We start from the raw sequence: 27,533 nt of genomic DNA on the forward strand, positions 1-27,533 counted from the left end.
TATCTTACTGGCTGGGGGAAAAAAACTGCCCCAGAATAGCACACCAAGAAGCAAGTGAATCCTGTAGTGCTTTAACAGAAAACAATTCAGTAAAACAATAAGTGTTTGGGACTTTTAGCATAGAAGCAAATTTGTTTAATGCTGTCTGCTTAATGGAAGTTTATGTGTATATGTATATATATATATATATATACACACACACACACACACACAGAGTACCCCAGGATTAATGCTTCCAATTAAAACCAGAGGGTGAAATCATGGCTATACTGAAGTCAATGTTACCTAGAATGAGCATTGTTAAGAGGACTCCCTAATCAACCAAAAGTAAAGCAGTCTGGACAGTAAAACTAGCAACCAATCAGCTGTCAATGATCTGAATCCTCTGATTGCTCTGTTCTTCATTATTCTTGGATTTTCCTCTCCTCCTTCTCACCTACTTCTCATCCATGTGTAAAGTTCAACGTATTTTTTTTTAAATCAATTAGTTAAACTGGAGCATGTTGTGTGTGTAGACAGGACCTGAGACTGAAACTGTTTCAGGCAGGGACTGACATTTACTATGTCTTTGTACAGTATTTAGCACACTGGAGCCCTGACTTGACTAAAGCCTGTAGATACTACTGCAATATAAATACTAAATAAATAATAATTAACTAATAATAGCACTGTAACTAGAGCTACTAGCAGAAAGTGGGTATCTAATACAATGTGAATTTCACATTTTGCCATTTACAAAGGCCAAATACAGTATATGATTAATAATGTAACTGAATACAACATTTTTCAAAACTAATAATAATTCTTTTTTCATATACTGTTCCTCACTAAATGTGGCTTGATTTATCTTGATTTGAACAGAACTTTGCTACATATTTTTCAATAAGTGCTGGTCAACGACTATACAGAAGCGATTGAAACAAATTACTGCCACAGGTGGAAAAGTGCTAATCTGAAAAATTGACATCAGTCTCATCTGTGGTATAAACGAATAAAAAAGTAGAAATAAATCAGTGGTGGGAGTATAGCATTTGTGCAATATTTGTTTTGCAAACATTTTTGCCCTTGACTTGAATAACTTTATTATACTGAATTTCCTGTCTGTCAAGTAAGAATTCACTGCAGCAAGTACATTCTTATAAATGTCATAATTTTTCTTAACTAATATTTTGAAGCTGATATTAAGGGTCATTCTGCAAAAAATTAATAAAGTTAATGATAAAACAAATGTTAATTGCTTATGACTGTGAAAGAATGACTTGTAGCCAATATAGTCAGCCTTTAAGAGCTGATGAGCCATTGTAGCAGCAAGTGAAGTTGGAGAGAGAGCGCAATAAAATAATCACTCACCATTCTGGGGTTGTGTTGTGATGTTGTTTTGTGACTTTGGGCCAAAAACCTCAGCTGGTCTGAACTGGCGTATCTCCATTGGCTTCCAGTTTACACCAGCTGAAGCTTTGGACCTATGTGTGGTGATAATACAGTGTAATCATATATTCACAACATTACAAGGAAAACATCACAAAGCAGTTCTATGACATGACACTGATTATGTTGAAACTCTTTCTGATTCCGCTAGCTGGAATTTTTCTCTTTCCCTCTTTTCCCCTCCTGAATGCTAGGAAGGAGACTGGAGGTACTTTTTTCTTTTCTCTCTTCCTCCTTACCTCCTGGATTCATGGACTGAAAGAAAGGTTCTAGCAACAAGTTGTTTTTGCATTTCACAGTAATGGGAAGGTGGTTCTGACAGCTTACATACTGTCGTACCAATTGCCCTGCTCTCCCTGAGAAAATACACCTGAGATCAGTGTTCTGCTTAGTCTACCAGAAACACAGGCATAGCAGTAGGACAGTTGAGTCAAAATCTGTGTATGTGGCCCTGAAGATATACACTCTGAGGAAGAGTCATATGTTGAGTATCACTGACTTAACACCCGACCCTGGTATGTTGCTTAATGCTGTGAAGAGTTTCATGGACTTAAATGAGACTCTTCAATGTAGAACAGACTTTGCCTAGTAGTGAACGTTCACAAGACTGGGGTTTAGTGTTGGATGAGTAAAGAATTTGACTCACATATCAGATAGGGGCAGAAGAAATACGTGGATGAGTGTACGTAGTTTGTCTATTACAATCTATGGTGTCTTCCTGGAAGACTTGAAGAGCTTGAAAGCTTGTCTCGCTCACCAAGAGAAGTTGATCCAATAAAATATATTACCTCAAGCACCTTGTCTCTCTAAGGGACTGACATGGCTATAACAAACCTGCATATCTTCCTGCAAGCATAATTCTTAATATTAGTTTTGTTTGTTTGATTGATTTTAAATAGAAACAGGTTAGTTTGCAGATGAACTAGTTATTAAAATTAAATCACTTAAGGACCAGTGCTGCACAGCAAAGCACACATGGTCTTTAGATTTTTCAAGATTGGGTCTATATTGTGTATTTTGAAATTAAGTAGACATATGTACTGCAGCAGGATTAACTGCAGCAGGTGATGCAGCATTGGCAAAGGGAACTGTAATATGTTTTTAATACAAAATACTATAATCTGAAGTACACATGGGATTATTTTTTTGGGCTGCTATAATTTATGCACCATTGGTTTTCATAACTTTTCCTGACCATATGTCTGTGTTATATCTAATGTAAGTACACCCTATGCGAGATATTAGCCCCTTCTTTATGCTTTATGCAAGTACAAAACACTACTTTAGGAAACACTATACATGAGAGATGATTGCGTCTGCATAGACTGCAGGGAAATGATAAATTGATTTTTTTTGAAATGGTACATATGCCATAATTTAAAAAATAATTCTGAGAGAATTTGCATGGCAGAGTATCTCTAATTACATAGGTTGGAGAACTAAATTGGGGAAACTTCATGAACTTAAGGCTCGGTTTGAGAATTTATATCTTCCACACTTAGCTTTGGAAATGAGAACAGAAGTGCTAAAAAGTCAGTGTTTGTCTGTCAAGTCTATAACACCGACTTTAACTTTGACTTCTCTTTTATGAAAAACCACAGTATTTTACAGTAAAGCTCAAAAGACTGCATGACATTATTGTAAGCTGTGGGGATGTGGACCATTATTGTAGGTCTAATATCACTGCTTTGGGGAGGTTGCTGACCTGTAAACGGGGAAAAAGGTTTGAATGGAGGGAATCAATGTCTTGCCATTGGGGAGGAGGAAATATGAGTTTTTAACAGCTGGGAGGGTATAACTGGTTTATTACAATAGAGGAAGCATTAGGAGCCAAGAGGAGAGCTGGACGTGTGTGTGTGTGTGTGTGTGTGTGTGTGTAGCGGGGATAAACGGGGGATAGGAAGAGATATTCATCTTGTCATATTCAAATTTCATTGGTTTCAGAGTAGCAGCCGTGTTAGTCTGTATTCGCAAAAAGAAAAGGAGTACTAGTGGCACCTTAGAGACTAACCAATTTATTTGAGCATAAGCTTTCGTGAGCTACAGCTCACTTCATCGGATGCATTGGATTTCATTGGAATGCACATGACATAACACAGGACAACAAGCATTTCTTTATGCCCTGTCCTGGAGTCACACCCTCTTCACCTGGGAAGAGTTGTTTTTCTATATTATTTCAGAGATTTGGTCTTGGAATTGGATTTCTCTCTTTTACTATTTTATATCTCTACAGATGTGAAGATTTTTGGAGAGCTAATCATTGAAAGAGCTTAGGGAAATAGATTTACTGTGCAAGTATTTTCTAATTTTCAGAAGTACAGACCTTTCTTAGTTATGGACTAAACTTTTAACATATCAAATGCACTATTTTAACTGAGGACTAGTCTAAAGTCTTGAACCCAAATAAGTGGGGACACTAGAAGATAATCAGATAAGTTGCTACATGTGTGTTTTTGGCCTAGTTGTAGAAGCTTACTCACACAAGTAGTCCCATTATATGTGACCACTTCAGTAAATACTCACCAACATGAGTAAATGTTCCACAAGCAGATCTTTTCTGTTTTATTTCTACACAACTAAGGTAAAATATTTTCATTTCTGGGAGTGGATTCTAAGTTGTGGGAGGTTCTGAGTTGTGGAGAGGCTGAGTGAGGAGGTAGGGCAAGGAATTCGCTTTATGTGTAATGCTTGGAGCCTGATGGTGTTTCTATGCAAAAGGCAGATGAGGAGGTTAAAGGAATATATATTTTGATTCACTGACAGGGGGCAAAGGCAAACCAAAGTAGGATCAAAAATGTTTTTTCTCGAGTGTTTACCAGGCTCACTTAAAGTTGGATGGAAAGTCTACTTAATTTCTGATAAATAATACTTTCAGCTACTGTTGGCAGCACAACTGTTTTGATAATTGTTACAAGGGAGAGATGTACCACAACCAGAAAGATCAAAGATGTTTAAAACCGTCTTTTCTTTAGAGGTAATGGGGTAAACTTTCAAAGCTGTGCATGGTTTCTACACAATAAATCCCCTTAATAAATAACACAATTTGCTTCTGCAACTCTTGAAACACTGAAATAAAAGTGTAGTCTATAGTGCAATGTGTTATAAAAGTTTAAAAGTAAAAGGAAAGGAAACATCAGACAGTCTCCCTTCAGTCTGTAAATGCATAAAGTAGCAATAATACCAAATATATATATTCCCACTAGGATTGTAAAGAGTATATCTTATTCTTTAGCCTTACATTTTATTACAGTTGCAACAAAGCAGATTGCAGAAAAATATTGTATAAAATAATTCCTTACACTACTAAAAGACAAAACAAAAACACCAAGACCTCCTTTATATAACTCTAGTTAGCTAAAGTAGAAAAAATGATCTATGACCAGCTCCTCAGTGGTTGTAAATTGGAATGAGTTCAGCGGAACTATGCTGATTTATATCATCTAAAGAATTGGCCCCTACTGTTTTTTGATCCTGTAAACTTGGTGAAGTTTCACTGCTCTATTTTGGCATTTGACATGTGAGAAGTGAAAAAATGCTATGAAACCAACTCTAGTGTATTCTTTTAGTCATTCAACAAGAAAAAAATCCTTCCATATACTCAGTACTCTGCAAAACCGAGCATATTTGTGAGCACTGCCAAAGGGTGAATACACAAATTTATTTTAAAATTAATCTACAATCCTCTAGATGAATTTAAAAACATCCAAAAGTTCTGTTGCAATTAGCATCCAAAAGTCTGACAGCTTGAATGAATTTAATCCTAAATCCTTGGGCCAAATCCTGCTCTAAATTACACCTGTGCAACCCATGGATTTAACTGGACTTCTAAAATGAAGGAAAAATTCTGTACTTTTAGTTGGCAGACCTGGACTATACATCTCTTGAAAATAGGCTTTGCTGCAGTATTTCAGCACTTTTAGTTCTGATCCTGGTCCTCACACGGAAACACTGGATGCAAAAATGAAAGAGATGGACCTGATTCTCCTTTTCTTACACTGGCATAAAACAAGACTAACCCCATTAAAGTTAAAGTTCAGTGCAAAAATTTTGAGAAGATCTTATTTTGTGAGAACCAGTTTGTTTTACCTACACAATGTCACATTTTATGAGGACCAAAAAGACAGTTCTAAAGGCTCCAGTGGAATTAAGTGAACGGAAAAAGTCCAATTGTACTTCACAGTGGTAAAAATACAAAGGCATGGATATAGTAACTTGGACACAATATACTCACCGGCTTGCCCAAGGGTGTATTCCTGATGTCTTGTTCCTATTCTGTTAGTAGCTGTGCAGTTGTATCGCCCAAAATCATTGTCAGATGTGGGAGCAATCTTTAAAAGAAGCATAAACAAATTTTAAATATTATTTTCTAATGATTAATTACAAAAATGCCATTGACCTTCTCAAAATTTAAATTAATTCTGTTTAAACTGTATTAGGATGTTCCCTTATTTTACCTTATCAAATACATTTCACAAAATGGTGACATAAATGTGGTAGATCTATAACAAATTCTCTCTTTTTCAAAGCTTGTATGAAAAAAATATTAATTAAACAACAGAAGGACAAGGTGAAATATTTCAAATCCACAGTTACACCACTGAATGGAAAACACCCTCTAGGGAAGTTAAAGGCAACATGACCTCTCCTTCTGTCCATAATATGCAAAGGAGGCCACTTTGTCCCAGGAAAGAGGAAGGGACCAGGCTATGAGCCCTCTGGAAACATTTAACCTAACATTAGGGGTAGGTGGTGGCTCAAAGAGGTAGGTGAACTGTCTTCCAGGACATCTGGGCCCTCACAAATGGACACTGCAAGATTCAGGGTATGCATAGCCTTATCTGTGATCATTGGACAGTAGCATGGCTGTGAAATATTGGTAGGGGAAAGGTGTTAAATGTATTTCCTCATTTGAGTAATACTATTTTAATTTAAAACAGCGTTTCTCAGATGTGGCCACCAGGGGCTTTCCTTGTGTCCACAGCCTCTTGGGCTGTGATGGTGGGTGGGGAGGGCAAAGCAGCAGCCCCTCTCCCTCCTTGTTGCTCCTGGATGCACCACCTTGATGTTGGTTGCTATGGAGATACCTGGAGCACAATGCGGGAGGACCAGGCAGCCAGTGAGTGTCTCCACCTTCCCCGGGGAGGGGAGGGGGGGGCTCAGGCTTTGGGTTCAGCCCTGGGGTAGTGAGGCAGCAGCCTTTTCACTACAGAATTCTTAGCTAGCACTAAATCAATTACAATGATTTGGACATGTATTTGTGCATATTTATTTGTTTTTCCTACAGCTAATTAAGTATTTTAGGAAAAAGTGTGAGAGCGGCCACCTGGAACAGTTGGTGGCTGCACTATGAGGCCACCAAATAATTTGTCCTGTGAACCCCTGATTTAAAACACTGGATTCTTAGAACTTGTCCATATAGAGAGTTAGTGCATGGCAAGCTGGGGTATAAATCTGCAGCATACTAGTAGTCACATAATAAATTGCAGTGTGAACATAGCGACTGGGCATTAAAAGTTCCACAGAGCACTTTGACCTACTGTTGTTTGAAACATCAATGGGTCAAAAAGCACTATGGAACTTTTAGTGCCTGGTAGCAGTGTCCAAATGGACAACTAGCATGTAGCACACTAGAGCAGTGGTTCTCAAAGCCAGTCCGCCGTTTGTTCAGGGAAAGCCCCTGGCGGGCTGGGCCAGTTTGTCTACCTGCCACGTCCGCAGGTTCAGCCGATCGTGGCTCCCACTGGCCATGGTTTGCTGCTCCAGGCCAATGGGGGCTGCGGGAAGGGTGGCCAGCACATCCCTCGGCCCGCGCCGCTTCCTGCAGCCCGGAGCGATGAACCGCGGCCAGTGGGAGCCGCGATTGGCCGGACCTGTGGATGTGGCTGGTAAACAAACCAGCCCGGCATGCCAGAGACTTTTCCTGAACAAGCGGCGGACCGGCTTTGAGAACCGCTGCACTAGAGCACTGTAGATGTACACCACAGCTTGCTATACACTAACTCTCCATATAGACATTCCCTTAGTGGTCATTTTTTTAAACAGAAGTTGTGACCTTACAATTTGTATGAATATTGAGGTTTATGATCTCTCTCTATCTCCTACAGATAATGTAGGGACCCAAGCCTGACGTCCTCTTTTAAGCAAAACTCCCATGGTGTTAATGGGATTTTTGTCTGAATGAAGGACTCAGATTAGGAATTCAGGCAAATTTATAGTCACCATTATGTAAACCATTGCACATTTTCCTGATTACTAACTTATTTCTGCATTACACCATTGGATTCAACACTTCACTCCCCTCACAATATATATATAAAAATACTATTAGCGCCAGTAATGGCTATAACAAGCAGAAACAGATTTGTTAAACCCAAGATATCATATTCAGAACATTTCTCATTACCTCTTCAAGGACTTTTCAATCATTCATTGTCATTATTGATACACTGCAAAGGGAAGAAAGATCTAATAGGGAGAATAAGCAGGTAAATAAATGAGAAGGAAAATCAGGAAGGATTTCTTTCCGGGCATTACTTTTTAAGTTGTGAAGCTCTCATTTTTTAAAAACAGATATTCTAAGACACCACAACGATGCATTTTTCAGTCACCCACTCACAGTGACCCTTGAGTTCTCACTGCTCAGGAGCCTCCAGGGCTGGCCTTACCATGAGGCAAACTGAGGCGGTTGCCTCAGGTGCCAGACTGGATGGCGGGGGTGATGGGGGGGGCGACTAAGACCCAGAGTGTAGAAAATTGTGTCTGCTGCTGGTGCATATGTATTCTCTCTGCTCTAGATGCACAGAGATGGTGGAGTGCTGTGCTGGAGGAAAGAGGGCACAAGAGACATAACAGGCAGGCAGGAGAAAAGGTGAGAGGAAACAACAGAAAGCAGCAGGAGCTGCAGGGAGAGAGAGGAGGAGGAGGAGCCTCTTATGTACCTCTCTAGCACCCCTAGGAGCCTGGATGGATTAACACCAGCTTCTCAGGGAGCTTCCTGTTTCCTGCTGCTTCCCTGAACCCACCTGAGGAGAACAGGTAGTCAACTGAAGTAGTAGGAACCAGCTGGGCCCTTAAGATGTTGATATCTTCCCTCACTCAGGCCCTGCTACAGCCTGCTTATTTGTCCCCTTCAACTGAGTGTTGAGAGCCACTATAGCTGGCACAGAACAGCAGTCATGAGTGAAAGAAGAAAACACCCCTCTGGGGCAGCATTCAAAAAAACAAAGAAAGCAAAGGAAGCTTTACTATCTAAGCAGGAAGGAGATCTCCTGAGACACATAGACATAAATGTTCATGGTGAGCCTTCCGGCCCCAGTGAGGATGTGAGTGGTGAGGAGATGCCTGATCTTCCAGTTAGTCAGAGTGCAGGTGACCTGGCAGCTACTGCAACATCCATATCTCCATCTCAAATGGATGCAACCATGCACATTCCTGAAGAAAAATATAGATCAGAGAAGAGTGTGGTAGAGGCATAAGAAACAGCTGCTGCTGAGTTTAGTTCCTTAAGTCTAGATGATGCAGAACTGTGGACCCACTTGTGCAGTAGCCTGAGGGACTTCCTTGTACTGCATGGGCCACAGCAAGTGAAAAACTTCATGTTCCCCCCAGACAATGAAAATAGACACATTACTGGCATGAAATCCCCAATGGTGACAAAGTAGAGAGGTCATGGCTTATGTACTCAAAAACCCAGAATCCTGCATACTGTTTCTGTTGCAAACTCTTCCAGTCTAATGTTCCAGCCAAATTGGGTTCTATAGGAACAAAGGACTGGAAAATTCTGGCTAGAAATCTGGCATGGCATGAGAAGGTAGCAAATCACCAGAGAGCATTCCATAGGTGGAAAGAGCTTGAGATGAGACTAAGGTTAAAGGTCACCATAGATGATCAGCATCAAGAGAAGATTGCATCAGAGTCTCTTTACTGGCAAAATGTTCTGAAAAGGCTCATTGCCATTGTGAGAATGCTTGCTACCCAAAACCTAGCACGGTGTGGCACTTCAGATCAGCTGTATGTGCCAAACAATGGAAACTTCCTTAAAACTGTGGAGCTGATGGCTGAGTTTGATGCTGTACTCCAGGAGCATCTAAGAAGAGTCACCACCCAAGCAATGTACACACACCACTACCTTGGAAAAACAATTCAAAATGAGATCATACAGTTACTGGCAACAAAAGTCAAACAGAAGATTGTGGCAGATTTGAAGTCAGCAAGATATTACTCTATTATTCTGGACTGCACACCTGACATCAGCCATATAGAACAAATTACTTTAATGGTGCATTTTGTAACAACAACAGAACCTACTGAAAATGTCCCTGCAATGGTGACTGTCAGAGAGCATTTTCTAGAATTTATTGACATTGATGATACTACAGGAACTGGTATGACAAATGTGCTTCTTAAAAAGCTGGAAGATACGGGAATTGTGATAGCTGACATGAGAGGTCAGGCTACGATAATGGTGCCAACATGAGAGGAAAGAACAGAGGAGTGAAGACACAGATCCAAGAGTTAAACCCTCGAGGTTTTTTGGTCCGATGCAGTTCTCATTCATTGAACTTGGTGGTCAGTGATGCAGCATCAGCTTCTAGTGAGGCTGCTGAATTTTTTGATGTAATTCAAAGCATCTATGTATTTTTCTCTGCATCAACTCATCGATAGCAAATTTTGAAGCAACATCTGGGAACATCCTCTCTGACACTGAAACCACTGAGTGCCACACGACAGGAAAGTCGAGTGGAGATGATAAAGCCTATCAAACACCAAATTGGGAAGATAGATGATGTCATAGTTGCTATTATGGAGGGTAATGCTATGACAGAAACTGTTCGTGGGAGAACAGTGGCAGAGGGAAATGGAATCACCAGAAACATACATAACTTCAAATTTCTGTGTGGCTTAGTGTTGTGGCATGACATCCTGTTTGAAATAAATGTTGTAAGCAAGAGACTCCAAGGTGTTGACCTTGATATATCTGGAGCAATGGAACAACTGGGCAAAGCAAAGTCATACCTACAGTCTTACCGGTCAGATGAGGGATTTCAAAACGTTCTGAAGAGTGCACAGAAGTTGGCAGAGGATCTTCACACTGAAGCTATTTTCCCACCCATTCAAGAATACAAGAATCACCAAAGGAGAAGACATGTTGATTATGAGGCACGGGACAATCCCAATCCCAAACAACAATTCAAAGTTGAATTATTTAACCAGGTGCTAGAGAGGAGTAGAACAGGAAGAAGGTAGAACTGAGACCTTTCAAAGTTTTGGCCCAAGCGAGGGTGCCTGGGGGCATCATTTGAGCTCCCTGCCTCAGGTGCCAAAATGTTGTGGGCCGGCCGACCCTGGGCGCCTCAAACAAACAGTCAGTGGATTCATGCTTTAAAATCAAACTTCCTCTATGAACCTCCTTTTCATGTGACATAACTACAAACTCAATTTAAAAGAAGACAGTCTAAAGATAGTGACATAGAATAGCTAGCTAGCCAGTAGTGTTTGTCTGTGTCAAATTCACAGTGACTTTGAACCCATTTTCTCTTACAGTCTCTTAAAATCTTGTTTGCATGATAGTAAGCAGATACTATCCTGCTCCCTATGAAATCAATGACAGGGTTTTCGCTGACCTCAAGGGAAACATGATAAGGCCCACTGACAACTTAGAAGCACATGTGTCAACAGTAAGCACTGCATTGTATTTTATAGACTACACTGATTTGCTGAAATTACACAGGAAACTTTCCCACAATCTATTCAGCACTAAATTATCAAAGAATTAGGAACAAAGCAACTCATTAGGATTAGATTTAATGCAAAAATATATTAGCAATCAGATATAAAATACATTTGTTTTACTCACACAAATGGAAGATCTAAAACATTATGTCTTGTGTAATTTTATATATGTAATACTGAGAAATTATCTCTCCCCAGGAGTGATAATATTCTTTTTCACTTTTAGAGCACTTTTCATTCAAGGACACCAAAGCACTTGATATATATTAATTAATTTACCTTCACAACACTCTTCTGAGGAAGACTCTTTCTGACTCTTCAGGGGCTGCCCTACTGAAACTATGAGCCAAATGTATGTTAAAACTTCCTAACTGTTTTCTACTGTCTTTATAACTTCAGTAGAATAACTAGATCAGATACTTATCTGAAATAATGTACATGTTAGCAATGCTACTTCATTCCTTTCATTTTACATATTTTTGATGTATTTTGTTGTAGTGCATCAGGATGCCAGTACATAACCTTTATTTCCATATTTACTAACTTCATTGGGGTCCATTTCCCCGATAAACCAGAACTGGAAATGGACTTAGGGAAAGGCATTCCCTAAAAAAGGCGGGAAACAGGACTGGTGTCTGGTACAGTGAGGAGACAATCTCCTGTTCTCCACCTCCTCAACCTCACATGAGAAGAGAGTGCTGGAGTCCAAGCAATGGGCTAGGGACCAGCTGTTGAGTGGGGAGGGGCTGACATCAGTCCTGCCCCGGGTGAAAATTATTAAGGAAGGAATCATGACCTGCACTGTATGAATTATTGCAGGATAGTTCCCAGATGAGTTAAGTTAATAAAATTGTTGGGGCCTAATTAAATCACATCCTTGGCATCTTCTTTTTCCTCATGTGTGGCAGACAACATAGCTTGTTCGTGACTTATTGGGACTGGCTCTAAGAGATAAGAAAGGACTTTAGTCTCTATACACAGCCTTGTTATGGAGACTTACAACAAGAAAGACAATTAGTTTTGTATTGCATATACCTGTCTGCTTTGAGCTGGACTGAAATGGCCAAAATTTTTTCATGCAGGCACTAAATCATTGATAATATCAATCTACTGAATCTGTTTTACTATTTTTTAAATCTTCATGTTTTATTTACTACTTTGCAAAAAACTCAGGTTATATTAATGTTCACTGAGAGTGGTGAACTGAAGGCAAGACAACTGATTAGAACCAAGGACTTCTTTCTAGCTGATCACAAGGAATGTGGAGATAAATAGCTCATAAGATTTTTTTCCCTCTGAAACTTCTTCATTACATCACAGATCTGATCCGCAAGTGTTTTATACAACCCCAGTAATAATTCCTGACCGGTGAAGAAATTAAATGACTCCACACTGATAAATGTAATGTGATAATTTACATTTAAAGCCTTACCTCTAATATCAGCTTTCTTCCTGCACTGTAAGTCTTTAAATGGGTAGTATTTTTTGCCGGTAAAACCAATTTTCCTCTTCTCCAGTGAACTGAAGCTATAGGATTAGATAGTACTTCACAACTTATATTGATAGGATTGCCTTCCCAAGAATAATACAAGGTTTGATTTGAGACAAATGTTGGAGCATCTGCAAAAAAAGAGAGTATTAAACAAATATGTTATCTGCCTCTGTTTCCATAAAAAATGCAACACATTTTTATTCAAGTATATACTATTGAGGTTATCATAGAAATCTGAATTTAGAAATGTGTCATTTCGTAATGTGGACTGCTCCAATGTCAATTCTCATCTCTGAGTTTCTCACGTAGTCATCTTGGATCGTTCTCTGAAACCATCCCATTAATGTGCAGTGGCGGTCAAAAAAGCTAACAGAATTTTAGGAACCGACAGGAAAGAAATAGATAATAAGATAGAAAATATCATAATGCCATTATATAAATCTATTGTATGCCCAGACCTTGAGTACTGTTGAATACTGTGTGCAGTTGTCCAGCTATACCAAAAGAAGGACAGGAGACACTTGATATGGATTTAATCAGGCTGCAACTTTATTATTAGATGTCTGGGACTACCTGGCAGAAAAAAGTGTACAGTTAACATAAACCTTGTTTGTTTTGTAATTAACTGGGAAGGCGGCTTCCACCAGCTCCCCCTCTTTTTCCATCCAGGTCCCACCAGCAAATCCATTGTTGGGACCTTACCATCCACACCCCCTCATAGGAGGGGTAAGGTGGGCTACAAGAAAGGGGGTTTGGCTCCATGCCGTTCCTACCATAGGAGCCCAACCCCCCCACCGTTCTGTTAATTTAACCAACGCCACCTTTTTAAGTCCTTTACCAGGCCATTCATCTGGTCACTGGATGCCTTCCCAGTGGAGAACCTGCACTGGACATCCGCCCCACACTTACCAAGTAAGTTGTGACATACAGCCTACCACACCTTTTGCGCTCAGCATAATAGGTCCTCCCTAACACCCGCTGTGGGGAAGGTGAAAAAAACCTACTCCACCGAAGCCAATATGGTGGTGAGGGGAAAAATTTCTTCCCAGACCTCTCAAAGAGGAGTGACTACCACAATGCCCACAGCAGGTTCAAACCCACCTGATAATCACGCCTTAAGGGGAGGGAGGGTGGGTGCTGCCTTGCCTGCTGCATGGAGAAAGAGGTTTCCAATGCCAGAGCTTGCACCTTTAAAGCCTTCCACTCTTACATTCCAAGGGGGTGAGACAGTGCTGCAAAGCAGACCAACACCACCTATTTGCAGCAGTTTCTGAACTCTGTTCTCTCCCCCTTTGCTCCATGCTTGCCATAAAGTACTACTGTCTTCCTCCAGCAAGCCTGGACAATGGCCCCCCGCTTTTGGTGCAGGGCAGTCATTCTTGTTGTCCCATCTATATATCTATATCAAATCTATACCTATCTATAGATAGATAGATAGATAGATAGATAGATTAGATTCATATGAACTGGAAAAGTTGAAGAGAATGGCAAAAAAAAAAAAAAAGATCAGAGGGATGGAGCAGCTTCCATATGAGGAGAGATTAAAAGGACTGGGACTATTCATTTTAGAAAAGAGACAACTAAGAGGGGATGTCATAGATATCTATAAAATCATGAATGCTGTGGCAAAAGTGAATAAGGAAGTCTTATTTACTTATTCCCAGAACGTAAGAATCAGGGATCACCCAATGAAATTAATAGGCAGTGGGGTTAAAACAAACATACGTAAGCAGTTCTTCACACAATGCACAGTCAACCTGTGGAACTCATTGCTAGGGGATGTTGTGAAGACCAAAATATCAGTGGCTTCAAAAAAGAATTAGGTAAATTCTTGGAGGATAGGTCTAACTGCTATTAGTGAAGACGCATCCCCATGCTCTAGGTGTCCCTAAACCACTGACTGCCAGAAACTGAGACTGGACAACAGGACATAGATCACTGGATAAATTGCCTTGTTCTGTTCATTCCCACTGAAGTATCTGGTACTGGCCACTGTTGGAACACAAGATACTAGGCTTGAAGGACCTTTGGTCTCACCCAGTATGACCATTCTTATGTTCCTGATGGATTCTGGATCTCTTATTTTGGAAAAATTCTCTTCCAGTAATACTGTATTAGATGAGGCCCTAGTTAATCTCTTTCAGAGTATTTTATTTGTTACTGCTCTAAATAACTCTATACCATATCATTTGAATCCTTCTGAGCTCTGACTTGACAAACTGCACATAACTACCTTGCTGCTAGCTTGTTGGAAGGAAGATATCTACATACTTAATTTAGAGAAAAAATTACTAAAATTGGTTGCAGCTTTATTATGGCCAAGAAACGATGAACAATTAATGGCCAGTAACAAGAAGCCTATGAAAGCTAAATCTTAGAAATGCAATGGAGGGCCTGTCCTAGTCTCCAGACCTATAACCTGAAAGAAACTAAAGCCACACCTGGTATAATAAAGTGCATCAGGGATCAACTGCCCAAATGTTTATGTATATTATGAAAGCAGCCTAGTTGTTGTACTGAGAGCATAAGCCCTCATCTCACATGGCAAAACTTTCATCAATCTCTTGTGGTCAGCTTTTTGGAATCCCTCTCTTACCTGTGGTCTAAAGTGGCTGACAAAGGGTACATTATGACACAAAGAGGAAAATCCAAAGCATCACAAGAAAGCATCTGTAAAACCTGAGGTTAGAAACACACATGTATTACCCACTATCCACTCTATCCTGAATCTTGATGATTAGTATCCTTGTACTTAGTTAGGATGAATTTAATCCTAGTCCTTTAAGAAAACTTTAAGGGAAGGGGCAGGACAAAAGAAGGCTGCACCGCTGCTGCATACATGCCTTTAAAATTGCCAGGTTAAGCAGGTGGCCAGCTGGGGAGTGTGCAAGCCTACCTAGTTGCCATGCTGACCACCAATAGGGAATTGGCAGATTGTGATATGACCACTACAATCCTGTCTTCTCCCACTTAGGCCATGTCTACACTTGGAGCTGGGGGTGTGATTCCCAGCTCCTGAAGACATACTTGTTCTCGCTCTCAAAGAGCTAATGCCCGAGAAACAGTATTGTAGCTACAATAGCATGGGTATCGGTGAGTGATGGCATGGACTCGCCACCCCTGATTAAATATGTACAGGGTCCATGTATGCACAGTGTTCGTTCTTACACTGCTGTTTGCCACCACCTATGCAGTGATCCAATGACTGGAAGTTGAAGTTAGACAAATTCAGACTGGAAATTAGGGGTACAATTTTAAAAGAAATTAACCATTGTAACAGTTTATCAAGGGTTGTGGTGGCTTCACCATCACTAACAATTTTTAAATCAAGACTGGATGTTTTTCTAAAAGACATGCTCTAGGAATTATTGTTGGGACGTTCTAGGTTATGGAAAAAGGCAGACTAAATGAGCACAATGGTCTCTTCTGGACTTGGAATCTATGTTGCTGTGGCTACATTACTATTTGTAGCGTGCTAATTGATGAGAGATAGAGTGAGTATGTCTACACGAGCTGCTTCAATCACACCTCTTTCTCCAAGTATTGATGTAATCTCAGTGTTCCTCAGGGTAAAACAGGCATCCAATGGCCCCCTAGCTGAATTAAAGGAAGATGATGCATCCCTAGTCCATCTCCTGCTTCCGTAAATAATCCCTATCAATCTGAAGGGGTTGGATGAATTTTAATCTCATTGTTGCTAGTGAATTTTTTAATCACACTCTTGTTATATTTTAGGGGTATTAGAGAAAAATTCAGTGTGTTAATCAAAGTCAAAATTAAAAATTTTTAGTCTTTTTCATTTTGGAAGAAAAAAGAACATATGTCCACTGAGAACATATTCTAGAAGCTGATCACATAGTAGTGCCATCTCTGGAATCTGAATGTCTGAAATTTGGCTTTGTTTATATATGTAAATGGTTGTTAGCCGTCTTATAGCCTAGTGGGCAATCTTACCTCTATTATATTCTGCTTTCCATTATATTCTGTTTTATTATATTCAGCAGTAATACAAGGAACCTACAGGCTTGTATCCTGTAAGACATTGGCTTCAGCAGTTAGCATGAGGCTTGTGGCTTATGAACCTTGGCATAGATTAATTTAGGTAACTCATAAATTTGGGGGAACTGGAAGTACAGTGTAGGGGGATTTTCTTCCATAATGACATAACCTGAGAACATTAACTGACACCAGCTTCTAGAGGTTTTGGATGGAACATCCGACTGCAAGAGTGCCATGACAACAAATTGACATATATGATAACGGGGTGAAATCGTAAATACACTAACCTATAGAAGGAGGACACCTTAACATTGATAAGGGGAGGAAATACAAATAAGGAAGGGGGGAAGAAACTCCTATTAAATATGCATTAGACATGGTAACGTCAGCATAACATATTATAAAAGTGGCATGCCAGGGGAGCAGGGGAGAGAAATGTAGCCCTTGGGAGGGCCCAGAATGATGGCTACTGGTGAAGATGAGGAAGATGATGGTGATGAGGAAGATAATGGCTAACATTTCAGGTTGTTCTGCAAGGGATGGTGTGAGAATGGATGTTCAGATATACTTTCTGTGTTATCTCTATCTACCTGACTGAGTTAGAGTGTGTGTGACTTTGCTAAATGTATGAATAAATTAATTATTTGTAAATATAAAGGAGTTCCTATAGTGTGAGTGTTGCAGTTGTGCACATCGGGGTTCCCAACTATACAATAATTTTTAATAATACTGGACCTGATCTTGGGACAAAAACCTGTCAACCCTCGAAGTGATAACAGGGATTTTTTATTCTTAATCTACAGATCAGGCTACAGCCTCTATAACTAACTGAATGAAAGAAGATGGTCTTGTGTTTACAACTGAACTGAGATCTATGAGCACTGGGTTCAGTGCCTGTCTCTGTCAAAGACTTCATATGTGACCTTCAGCAAGTCACTCACTTTCTCAGTTCCTGGAGTGTAAAAGAGGACAATTAATATTCCTCTCCCCCATCCTTTTTCTGTTTAGATTTAGATTTCTATTTAGATTGTAAGATCTTTGGTGCAGGAATAGCCTTTTCCTATGTATATGTACAGCACCTAGCACAACAGGGCTCCAATCTTGACTGAGGTCTCTAAACACTACAGTAATCCAATAAGTAATATTTGAAGATCCAGTAGTACACTGTCACCCTACTGAAAAAGCAGAGATGGTATATCCACATATCTTCAGCATGTGTACTTGAAGTCTCCTCCTCAAGAGGGTAGCTTAGCTAAATGTGGGTAAAATTAAATTGAAATCAACACTAAAATGTATTACACTATTAGAAAATGGTGGATCTGGAGGGAAAACTGTAAGTCCGTGAAAAGACGAAAATAATCAGTTTATATTTAAGGGGAGTGTTAGGAGCTTTGAGACCAGAACAAATGCTGAAGGCTAGCCTTAGGAATGGTTTAAGTATGTGTTTTTTGAAATGCAAATCTACAAATTCCTTCCATATTTGCCTTTGTGAAAGAGCATCATCTTTTGGTGTAATTCCGCTACTGTTACAGGTGTATATACTGGCCTTGACTGACATCACTGGGAGTTCTGAACGCAGTAGTCAAGGATGATGTATTACTGAGAGTAAGCAAAGCTTTTCAGAAGTATTCAGCTTTTTCCTTTTCCAAAGGGCAGCAGCTGGATCTAATTTAATAAGGAGTGAAAAATATGTGTTCTCATGGCCATATTTGAGTTTTGTAGTAGAAGCAGGAGCTCATCTTACTCTTCCAAAGGTTATAATACTGAGTAATTTAATCACACCTTGGTTCATGCAATACTTAAATACTTAAGTCAGAGCTATGGTACTTATATGTAATACCTAAAGGGCAGATTTTGGCCTGAAAGTACTTTTACATGAAGGATGAAATAGCAGAGGAGCTGCAGAATTTGATATTTCATATTAACAGAGCTTTGTGAATGGGAAAGCTTGCCATAGCATCTGCCTGCATTATGATTAGATGAGTTCAGCACTCTTACAGCACTAAACCTGAGTGCTATGGCGACTGCTGGTATGATGGGCTGATTAGGGAGAATGGTCAGGAGGGTAACTGAAAAACTGGCACTCCCCCAGCAGGCAATTTTTGCATACCCCAAATTATATGTAAGAGTGACACTGCATACTAGAGCCAAGAAAGTGTGTGTGCACCATGTCACACCACAGCAATATGTGCCACAAAATGCAGCAATCCCATCATGCATTTTAGATATGCAATTTCTATTCCATAGCACATAATTTCTCAAAATTACTTGATATTTCTGAACTAGTGGACATTAGGGTGGATGCAGAAGGTGGCAAGTTGTTCTGTCTGGTCAGCAGTAACTTTTCCACCTCAAGGTCTGATTTTTGATAGTGATATAATTCAGGCTGGTTGTGTGCTGTTTCTAACTCACTTTTGATCAAATCACATCCCCTGTATCAAGGGAGGTTTTATAAGGCAAATGAGGAGGTTGTGAATTTCTGTAGGTACACACATCTTGGAGAACAGAAGACTACCGGGGGAGACATCTATCAACCTCTTAAAAACAAAGACAAATCCAAGTTTCTGAGACCTACATTATTTATTCAATTATGTTTTTAAAAATGGACTGAATCTTATGTTCAGGGCACATACACTCATGCTTAGGCTTTTATGGGAATAGGGTGCCATAGAGAATAGCAGAAGGAAATTACAAATAGGACCAAATGTCCCTCAAACAAAGTTGCTTCTGAAATCAACAGTTCAAAAACACTTGGCATTCTAAACAAAAAAAAGGTCTCTCAGTTTTCCCAATCCCAGAAGCCCTGAAAAGAGGTCAACAGATCTGGGCTTTGGCAAAGCGATGTGGGAATCAAATTCCAAAGTCCATGGTCCTTCATGGTAAATTCCATGCTTTAAGACCCTTCATGAGCTCCTTCCCTCTTACCAACCGGGAGGGATTGTTTGCAAATCTGAACTCATAGAGGATGGGTGAGGGTCCAGATGACTGAAGAAGGGCAAACATAGTACCTGTCATTAAAACTGGGAACAAAGAGGACCTAAGGAATTCTAGACCAGTCAGCTTAACTTCACTGGAAAGATACCTGAACAAATTATTACAATCAATTTGCAAGCACCTAAAGGATAACAGCATTATAAGGAATAACCAGCATTGATTTGTCAAGAACAAACCACACTAATTTCCTTCCTTGACAGGGTTACTGGCCTAGTGGGTAGAGGGAAAGCAATAGATGTGATATAACTTGATTATACTAAGGCTTTTGACACAATCCCACATGACATTCTCCCAAAGAAACTAGGGAAATGTGGTCTAGGAGAAATTGCTATAAGGTAAGTGGCACAACCAGTTAAAAGATGATACTCAGAGAGTAATTATTAATGATTTACTGTCAAACTGGGAGGATGTATTTAGTGGCGTCTCACAGGGATCAGTCCTGGGTCCGATACTATTCAACATTTTCATTAATGGATTCGATAATAGAGTGGTGAGTATGCATATTCAATTTGCAGATGATACCAAGCTGGGTGGGGTTTCTAGCACTTTGGAGAACAGGATTGGAATTCAAAATGACCATAACAAATTGAAGAACTGGTCTCAGTTCAATAAAATGAAATTCAATAAAGATAACTGCACACTACTGCACCTTGGAAGAAAAAAATCAAATGTACAACTACAAATGGGAATAATTGGCTAAGTGGTATCAGTGAAGAAAAGGATCTGGAAGTTATAATGGATCACAAATTGATGATGAGTCAACAATGGGATGCAGTTGTAAAAAAGGCTAATATCGTTCTGTGATGTATTAATAGGAGTGTCACACGTAAGACATGGGAAGTAACTGTCACTCTCTAGTCAGTATTGGTAAGGTCTAAACTGGAGTAGTGTGTCCATTTCTGGGGGTCCTACTTTAGGAAAGATATGGACAAACTGGACAGAGTCCAGAGGAGAGCAACAAAAATGATTAAAAGTTTAGAAAATCGGACCTATGAGGAAAAGTTAACAAAACTGGGCATGTTTAGTGTTGAGAAAAGATAACTGAGGGAGGACCTAACAACATATTTGAAGACTGTTAAGGGCTGCTATAATGAGGACTGTGATCAGTTGTTCTCTATGGAGCTAGGACAAGAAGTAATGGGCTTAAACTGAAGCAAGGGAGATTTAGGTTAGATATTAGGAAAAACTTTCTAGCTATGAGGGTAGTTAAGCTCCGGAACAGGTTTCCAAGGGAGGTTGTCTAATCCCCATTATTGAAAGATTTTAACAATAGGTTAGACAACACATGTCAGGGATGGTCTCAGTTTACTAGGTCCTGCCTTGGCACAGGTGATTGAACTTAACTCCTCAAGGTCTCTTATAGCCCTACATTTCTGTGACTCTATGATTTAGCTAGGGTATGGAATCATGAGAAGAGAGCAGTGATCTCTGAGATAAGCAGGACCCAACCACTTAAGATCTTAAAAGACTATAATCAATACAATAAATTGCATCATGAAGTGAATAAAAATCTAGTGCAGATTGTAGAGCAGAAGGTATACTATGCATTTTCTTCAGGAAATGCTCCTCAAATGGGCTCCCATATTCTGCAGAAGCTGAAGTTTCCCAGTGATGTTAAGCAACCCATCCCAAAGGAAAGGGCATTACAGCAGGAGAGGGTGTCAAGGCTGAATCCCCACTCTGTCACTCTGAGTGCAGGAAGTGGGGGTCCGCAAGGATTTAAAAAATTAATACTTGCCACTCCAGGCTTGTATTAAACCCCCAAGGATACAGCTTTTCTCTGACTGTGCTTGGTAAACGCTGCCACCATCCAAATGCAAAAAAACAAAACCAAAAACCAAAAACCTTGGACCCAGGAAGGAACACTTGGGAATTCCTCCTGTGAGGTACCCTCAAGACCTTTCACACCCACTCCAGGGAAGAGCTGAGAAAGAAAACAAAGGAAATTAGCTGTTGCCCCCAACTAATCAAACAGCATATTCACAAACCAAAAATCCAATCCTGTTCTTAAAAAAGGTAAATCTTATTAAAAAGAAAAAGAAAGAAAATACATCTTAGGCTTTTTGCTGGATCTTAAAAGAAACAATTACAAAAACTAAGCACCCAAAATATCTTTCTTGGGGTTCAGCTTAAAGGTTACAAGCAAACAAAAGCATCTGGGGTTAGCACAGAGGAGAACCACAAGCCAAAATAAGAAATAAACCTGATAGTGTCTAACTAAACATTCCCTATCCAAATTATTTCTTCTAGGTATGGAGGATACTTTTTCATACCTGGTTCAAACCTTACAAGCTTTTCTGCTTATAGCATTGCTGCTCTGTGTCCCTGCAGCCCAGAGAACAACAGACAAAGGGAAAGTTTTTTCCCAATTTTAAAAAGTTCTACCTTCCCATTTGCTCTTTTGGTCAGGTGCCCACTCCTTTTCGTTTACCTGTGGGCTTGTTAACCCTTTACAGCAAGAAGAGAACAGACCAAGAGGAATTTTACAGCTAACTGTATCGCTGGGTGTCCATCAAAGGGAGCTACTCCCCTCCCCCTCTTCATGTATCACAGAGGGCATTACAGCAATCCTGTCTCAAGGTGAAATGGCAGTGAGCACTGTGGCAAAATTCACATTCAAAACAAAATAATGTTGACACCCGAGTCAAGCACAGATTCATCTAAGTGGGACTAGATGTCACATGGAGAATATAACCCCCATAAGTTGCTTTTTTACAACAAAATTAAGGATCATATTATAATGGAAAAAGCCCTGATGTAAGTATGTGTGCTTTTATATGGCCTGTATTGCCGTTAATTGCTTATTGTATTGTATTATGTCCTGATGAAGGTTCAGTAGTTAGCATCTGCCTCACAAAAATACACACAGTTTCTTACAGAAACATTGTATGTGTTTCAGAAAAATAGAAATCATTAAAATAGAAGCATATTTTTGAAATTACTGAGGCTGGAGCATATAAACTATAAACTTCTGCAAAATCAAATCTGGTAAAAACGACAGTATTCTAGAAAACTGAGGAATAAGTTAAATGCCCCAAAATTCTGGTGACAAAGGAGATTACAAATCAATTGAATAATAAAGCATATCCAAGTAGAAATGAATGGAAAGGCCTTCTGATAAGTAAATATCTCCTTAAGCAAACACAGAGATGATTAGAAAAGTTCAACTAATTGCTACATTTTCTTTGTTGAATATTTTACCTAAATCCATTATGCAGAATTTACAGAGGATTTGAAATATACTAGTATTTAGAATACCTATTGTCTTGTCATACATAAAGAATAGTTCACATATATTAGAAAGTTAAAATCTTTGGAATACAATTATGCACTTCTTATACACGTATAGCATGGATGCATTACAAACCAGAGATTAAGCGGATGTGCAACATAGGTTTCATTTGTGCCTGCCAGAAAATAGATCCAGGACTGACCTTAAATACATCCCACCTTTTTCTGCAAGATATGCTTCCCTAGACAGACAGTGAGCTGGTTGCAAAGCAAAGCAAAGCAAGCACTGTCAGCAGAAAAGTAAAAATTGGACTTCTGTACTTTAAAATACAGATGATCCAGAACCTAAATTCCAGATCTGAATACACTGAACTTTGATTAAGTTTAGATCAGGGGCCAAGCTTAATGGCTGGTCCATAAAACTGTCACAGACTGAACCCCAAAACCTAAATGCAATCCCCAAGGACTCTGGGGAATGTTGCAATCAGATTACCTTTCAACTTTGTAGATCTCTACTGAAAAGAGAGCTGTAGAAAAGCTACTATTGATAGTTACTACAGTTGGACTAAAAAAAATTTATAAATCTGAATGGTAAAATGAGGAGGAGTATCTTTGGGAGGCAATTCAACATACAGTGAACAAGAATACACAGCACAACATAGTAAAGGCATGTAATTAAGCTAAAGTCACTGATTATACTAGGATCCTTTAATAAGACTATTTCAATCTTACAGTGACATTTAAGAAGTTCAGAATAGGGTGAAAAGTAAATTCATACTGTTCTTGTTCTTTTTAAATAGGAAAAAAAATAGTCTTAAGTCAGCATTGCAACTAGGAGAAGTTGATCTGCATAAATTATGTAGAGCAGGAAAGCCTTGGCTCAAATCTGTCTCCATACATTTGATTATCCCTATTAGGCTTAATGTCTCAGAAATCGCAAGGGGAGCACAGACTAATACATCACTTGTCACATCCAGAAGGTAATTCAATTAATGATTTCATAGATCCAACCCTAGTGTATGTTCAGAGTCATATGCAGAATTGGATATGGCAAATTACCTGATTCAGCATGTGTGCTGAGGGACCTATAACAGCCAAGTGGTACACTGAATCACATTTTTGCTTGTTAATAGAAGACCAGAGGTTTTCAAACTTTTTACTATTTTTTTCCCAAGGAAAAAATATTCAGGACAGCAGGATGACACTATAGATATAGTGGACCAGATTTAGCCTAGGTTGATGCTGGCTTTATGCCCAGGCAGCTACCCTGTGGAGTGGTAGAATTGGATTGCATTAACTATCCTCCTGATGACTGGAGGATAGATAATGTGACACCAGCTTTTAAAAGAGGTACCACAAATGATCCTGGTCATTAAGGGTCAGTGAGCCAAACTTCAAAACCAGGCAAATTGGTTGAAACTACAGTAAAGAACAGAACTATCAGACACAGAGATGAACATGATTTGTTGGGGGAAGAGTCAACACAGTTTTTGTAAAGGCAAATCATGCCTCACCAATCTATCAAAATTCTTTGAGGGGGTCAACAAGTGTGGGGACAAGGGTGATTCAGTGGATATAGTATACCTGGACTTTCAGAAAACTTTTAACATGGTAACTCAACAAAGGCTCCTAAGCAAAAAAAAAAAGCAGTCATGGGATAAGAGAAAAGATTCCCTCATGGATCAGTAACTGGTTAAAAGACAGGAAAGAAGGATAGGAATAAATGGTTAGTTTTCACAATGGAAAGAGGTAAATAGTGATGTCCCCCAGGCATCTCTACTAGGATCCATACTGTTCAGCATATTCATAAGTGATGTGGAAAAAGGGGTAAACAGTGAGGTAGCAAAATTTGCAGATGACACAAAATTACTCAAGAAAGTTAAGTCCACAGCAGACTGCGAAGAGCTACAAAGGGATCTCACAAAACTGGGTAACTGGGCAACAAAATGACAGATGCAATTCAGTGTTGATAAATGCAAAGTAATGCACATTGTGAAATATAATCCCAACCATACATCCCATATGTTGGCACCCAAATTAGCTGCTACCATTAAAGAAAGAGATCTTGGAGTCATTGTGGGTAGTTCTCTGAAATCACCCGCTCAATGTGCAGCTGTAGTCAAAAAAGCGAACAGAATGTTAGGAACAATTAGGAAAGGGATAGATAATAAGATAATAAATATCATAATGCCCCTATATAAATCCATTGTTACACCCACACCTTTAATACTGTGTACAGTTCTGGTTGCCCCATCTAAAAAGTGTATATTAGATTTGGAAAAGATATAGAGAAGAGCACCAAAAATGATTAAGTCTATGGAATACCTTCCATACGTGGAGAGATTAAAAAGAGTGGGCCTGTTCAGCTCAGAAAAGAGACAACTAAGGGGGGATATGATAGAGGTTTATAAAATCATGACTGGTGTGGAGAAAGTGAATAAGGAAGTCTTATTTACCCCTTCACATCACACAAGAACCAGGGGTCACGCAATGAAATTAATAGGCAGTAGGTTTAAAACAAGCAAAATCAAGTATTTCTTCACACAACACACAATCAACCTGTGGAACTCATGGCCAGAGGATGCTGTGAAGGCCAAAATATAACTGGGTTTAAAAAAGAATTAGATAAGTTAATGGAGGACAGGTCCATCAATGGGTATTAATCAAGATGGTCAGGGATACGACCCCCATTCTCTGGGCGTCCCTAGTCTCTGACTACCAGAAGCTGGGAGTGGACAACACAGAATGTTTCATTCAGTAATTGCCCAGTTCTGTTCATTTCCTCTGAAGCACCTGGCATTGGCCACTGTTGGAAGACAGGACAGTGGGCTAGATGGACCATTGGTCTGACCCAGTAAGGCCACTCTTATGGTTATAGAGCTCCTGGTCCTCCATAGTTACTAGAGAAGACTAGGATGTGTTGCACTGGGGATCACTAGAACTCGGAGAAGCAGAGGGAGTTCACAGACTTTTTCCTACAGACCTTTAAGAGGTCTGCAGCCAGGGAAGGCACCTACCCTGCAGTACTTCTAAGCAGCTGCCTCCTATAACAACTCCTTTGCTCCTTCCTAAAAAATGAGAATTGCACAATATGGGAAGGCTACATGCCACATGAAATAACAGCCTCTATCTTCTCTACTTTTGTTCCCCGTCATACCTATTTTGTAAGGTGCAATATTTTGGGATCAACTACTTTTTCTATAAATTTAAGTGGAAAAGCCACTGGTTGACAAACTGGCCACCATCTTCCCTTCATCGTGAAACAGCATCCGTGATATCTGGATGACAGAGGTAAGACCGTGTAGTCTGAAACAGTCCTTTAATGCAACCAGAGCACTCACACAGAAACAGTGTTGCCAACTCTTGTGGATTTTATCTCCAGTCTAGAGATATTGGTGTGGTTTTGTTTTTGTTTTTTCCTGAAAGCTCCATCACCAGGAATCAAAGTGAAACAAAACTGGAAATAAATATAAAACAAAACAAAACAAAACACAATTTGGCTTACAACTGTATATTCTGAATAATGTAGTCTGTTTTTGCTTTCAGATCATAGTATAAGGTAGGTGTCCAGTCATTCCAAGGTGTGTCTTTTGAAAAATGAAGGAGGGGTTGGAGAGGAGAGAGAAATTACAAAGAACTCAAGCATATTCAAAAGTAACAACTCTAAAGGTTATGTGCTGAATGTTCCACTTAAACATTTTGCATACTGCTATTGCTCATAGGTTCATTCTCTAGGTCACAAAGTCCTCACAAGCCCTCATCCAGTGAGATGCCACAGCTGGAATCCTGATGGTGATGTCACACATACCATCGAACCATACTAGATTTTCAAGCCTACCTATAGTATTAAGGTACAGAAAATTCTACTTTTTTCTGCATATAATTCTGTAACGTTTCTCTTTGTTTTATTTTCAACAATAATGGGGAGCTGCGTGCCAATCAGTGGGCCATGTGTCATATGTAGATTCTTTGGACGGCCACAATTCAGTTGTTATGCTGGGCACAAATATAGCATGCAGAGAATGTAGCTATCATTGAGAACTGGCACATCCTCCAGCCTCCTTTGGCAGGGCGCCTTAGACTGGTGATGAAGCATCAGGAGCTGAAGGCCTAGAAAAGTATTGGTGAGGTACTAAACTAAGACTCTTTTAGTTTATATGTTTTAGATGGTTGAGGAAGCCTTTAAAGAGTACAGGGAGGAGTCAAAACTGAATGAAGATGAATGATTTCTCTCTTTACATGTTTAGAGAATCTTCTAAGAGGCATGTGAGAGGAACTAGTGTCAAATATCACAATTTTGCCCGCACTTACAAGGAGTCTCGCTCCTAGTAATCCAGGGCTTTCTCGTAGTTCTCCAGCAGGCCATGGCCATACTGAGTGAGAGCTGTCCCACAGCAACAGGAGACAATTCTCATTTGGACCACCATGTGCTTCCATTCAGTGGAATGACCTGATAGTAACTAACTCCCTCTTGCAGTTGACTCAGTGCTCCTGATGATCTGTCTTGATCAGACCATGAGGTAGGGAATCTGACAAAGAAGATCTGATGCAGATACTTGTACTGCTTGTGGTAGTGAAATCAGAGCGCAATATGTCCCAGGCTTCTTTTAACCCTGTTTGCCAGGTGTATGATTGTGTATATAATACTATACATTCA

The 27,533-nt window shown here is 39.7% G+C and overlaps 1 protein-coding gene across 3 annotated transcripts in view; it reads right to left on the bottom strand.

Moving 5' to 3' along the window:
- The window catches only part of NCAM2 (neural cell adhesion molecule 2), a 539,492-nt gene that overhangs the window by 136,537 nt on the left and 375,422 nt on the right, over nucleotides 1–27,533 (bottom strand). For all 3 annotated transcript variants that reach the window (XR_006287979.1, XM_037905715.2, XM_043538332.1), the window contains exons 10-11: nucleotides 12,593–12,780; nucleotides 5,660–5,756 (exon numbers count right to left, since the gene is read on the bottom strand). Coding sequence is in view for 2 of the 3 variants with exons in the window: in XM_037905715.2 (XP_037761643.1) it covers nucleotides 5,660–5,756; nucleotides 12,593–12,780 (285 nt within the window). In the remaining variant the exon portion in view is untranslated. The remainder of the gene's footprint in view (nucleotides 1–5,659; nucleotides 5,757–12,592; nucleotides 12,781–27,533) is intronic.

Source organism: Chelonia mydas, chromosome 1, assembly GCF_015237465.2.
Source record: "Chelonia mydas isolate rCheMyd1 chromosome 1, rCheMyd1.pri.v2, whole genome shotgun sequence".
NCBI classification, from domain to species: domain Eukaryota; kingdom Metazoa; phylum Chordata; order Testudines; family Cheloniidae; genus Chelonia; species Chelonia mydas.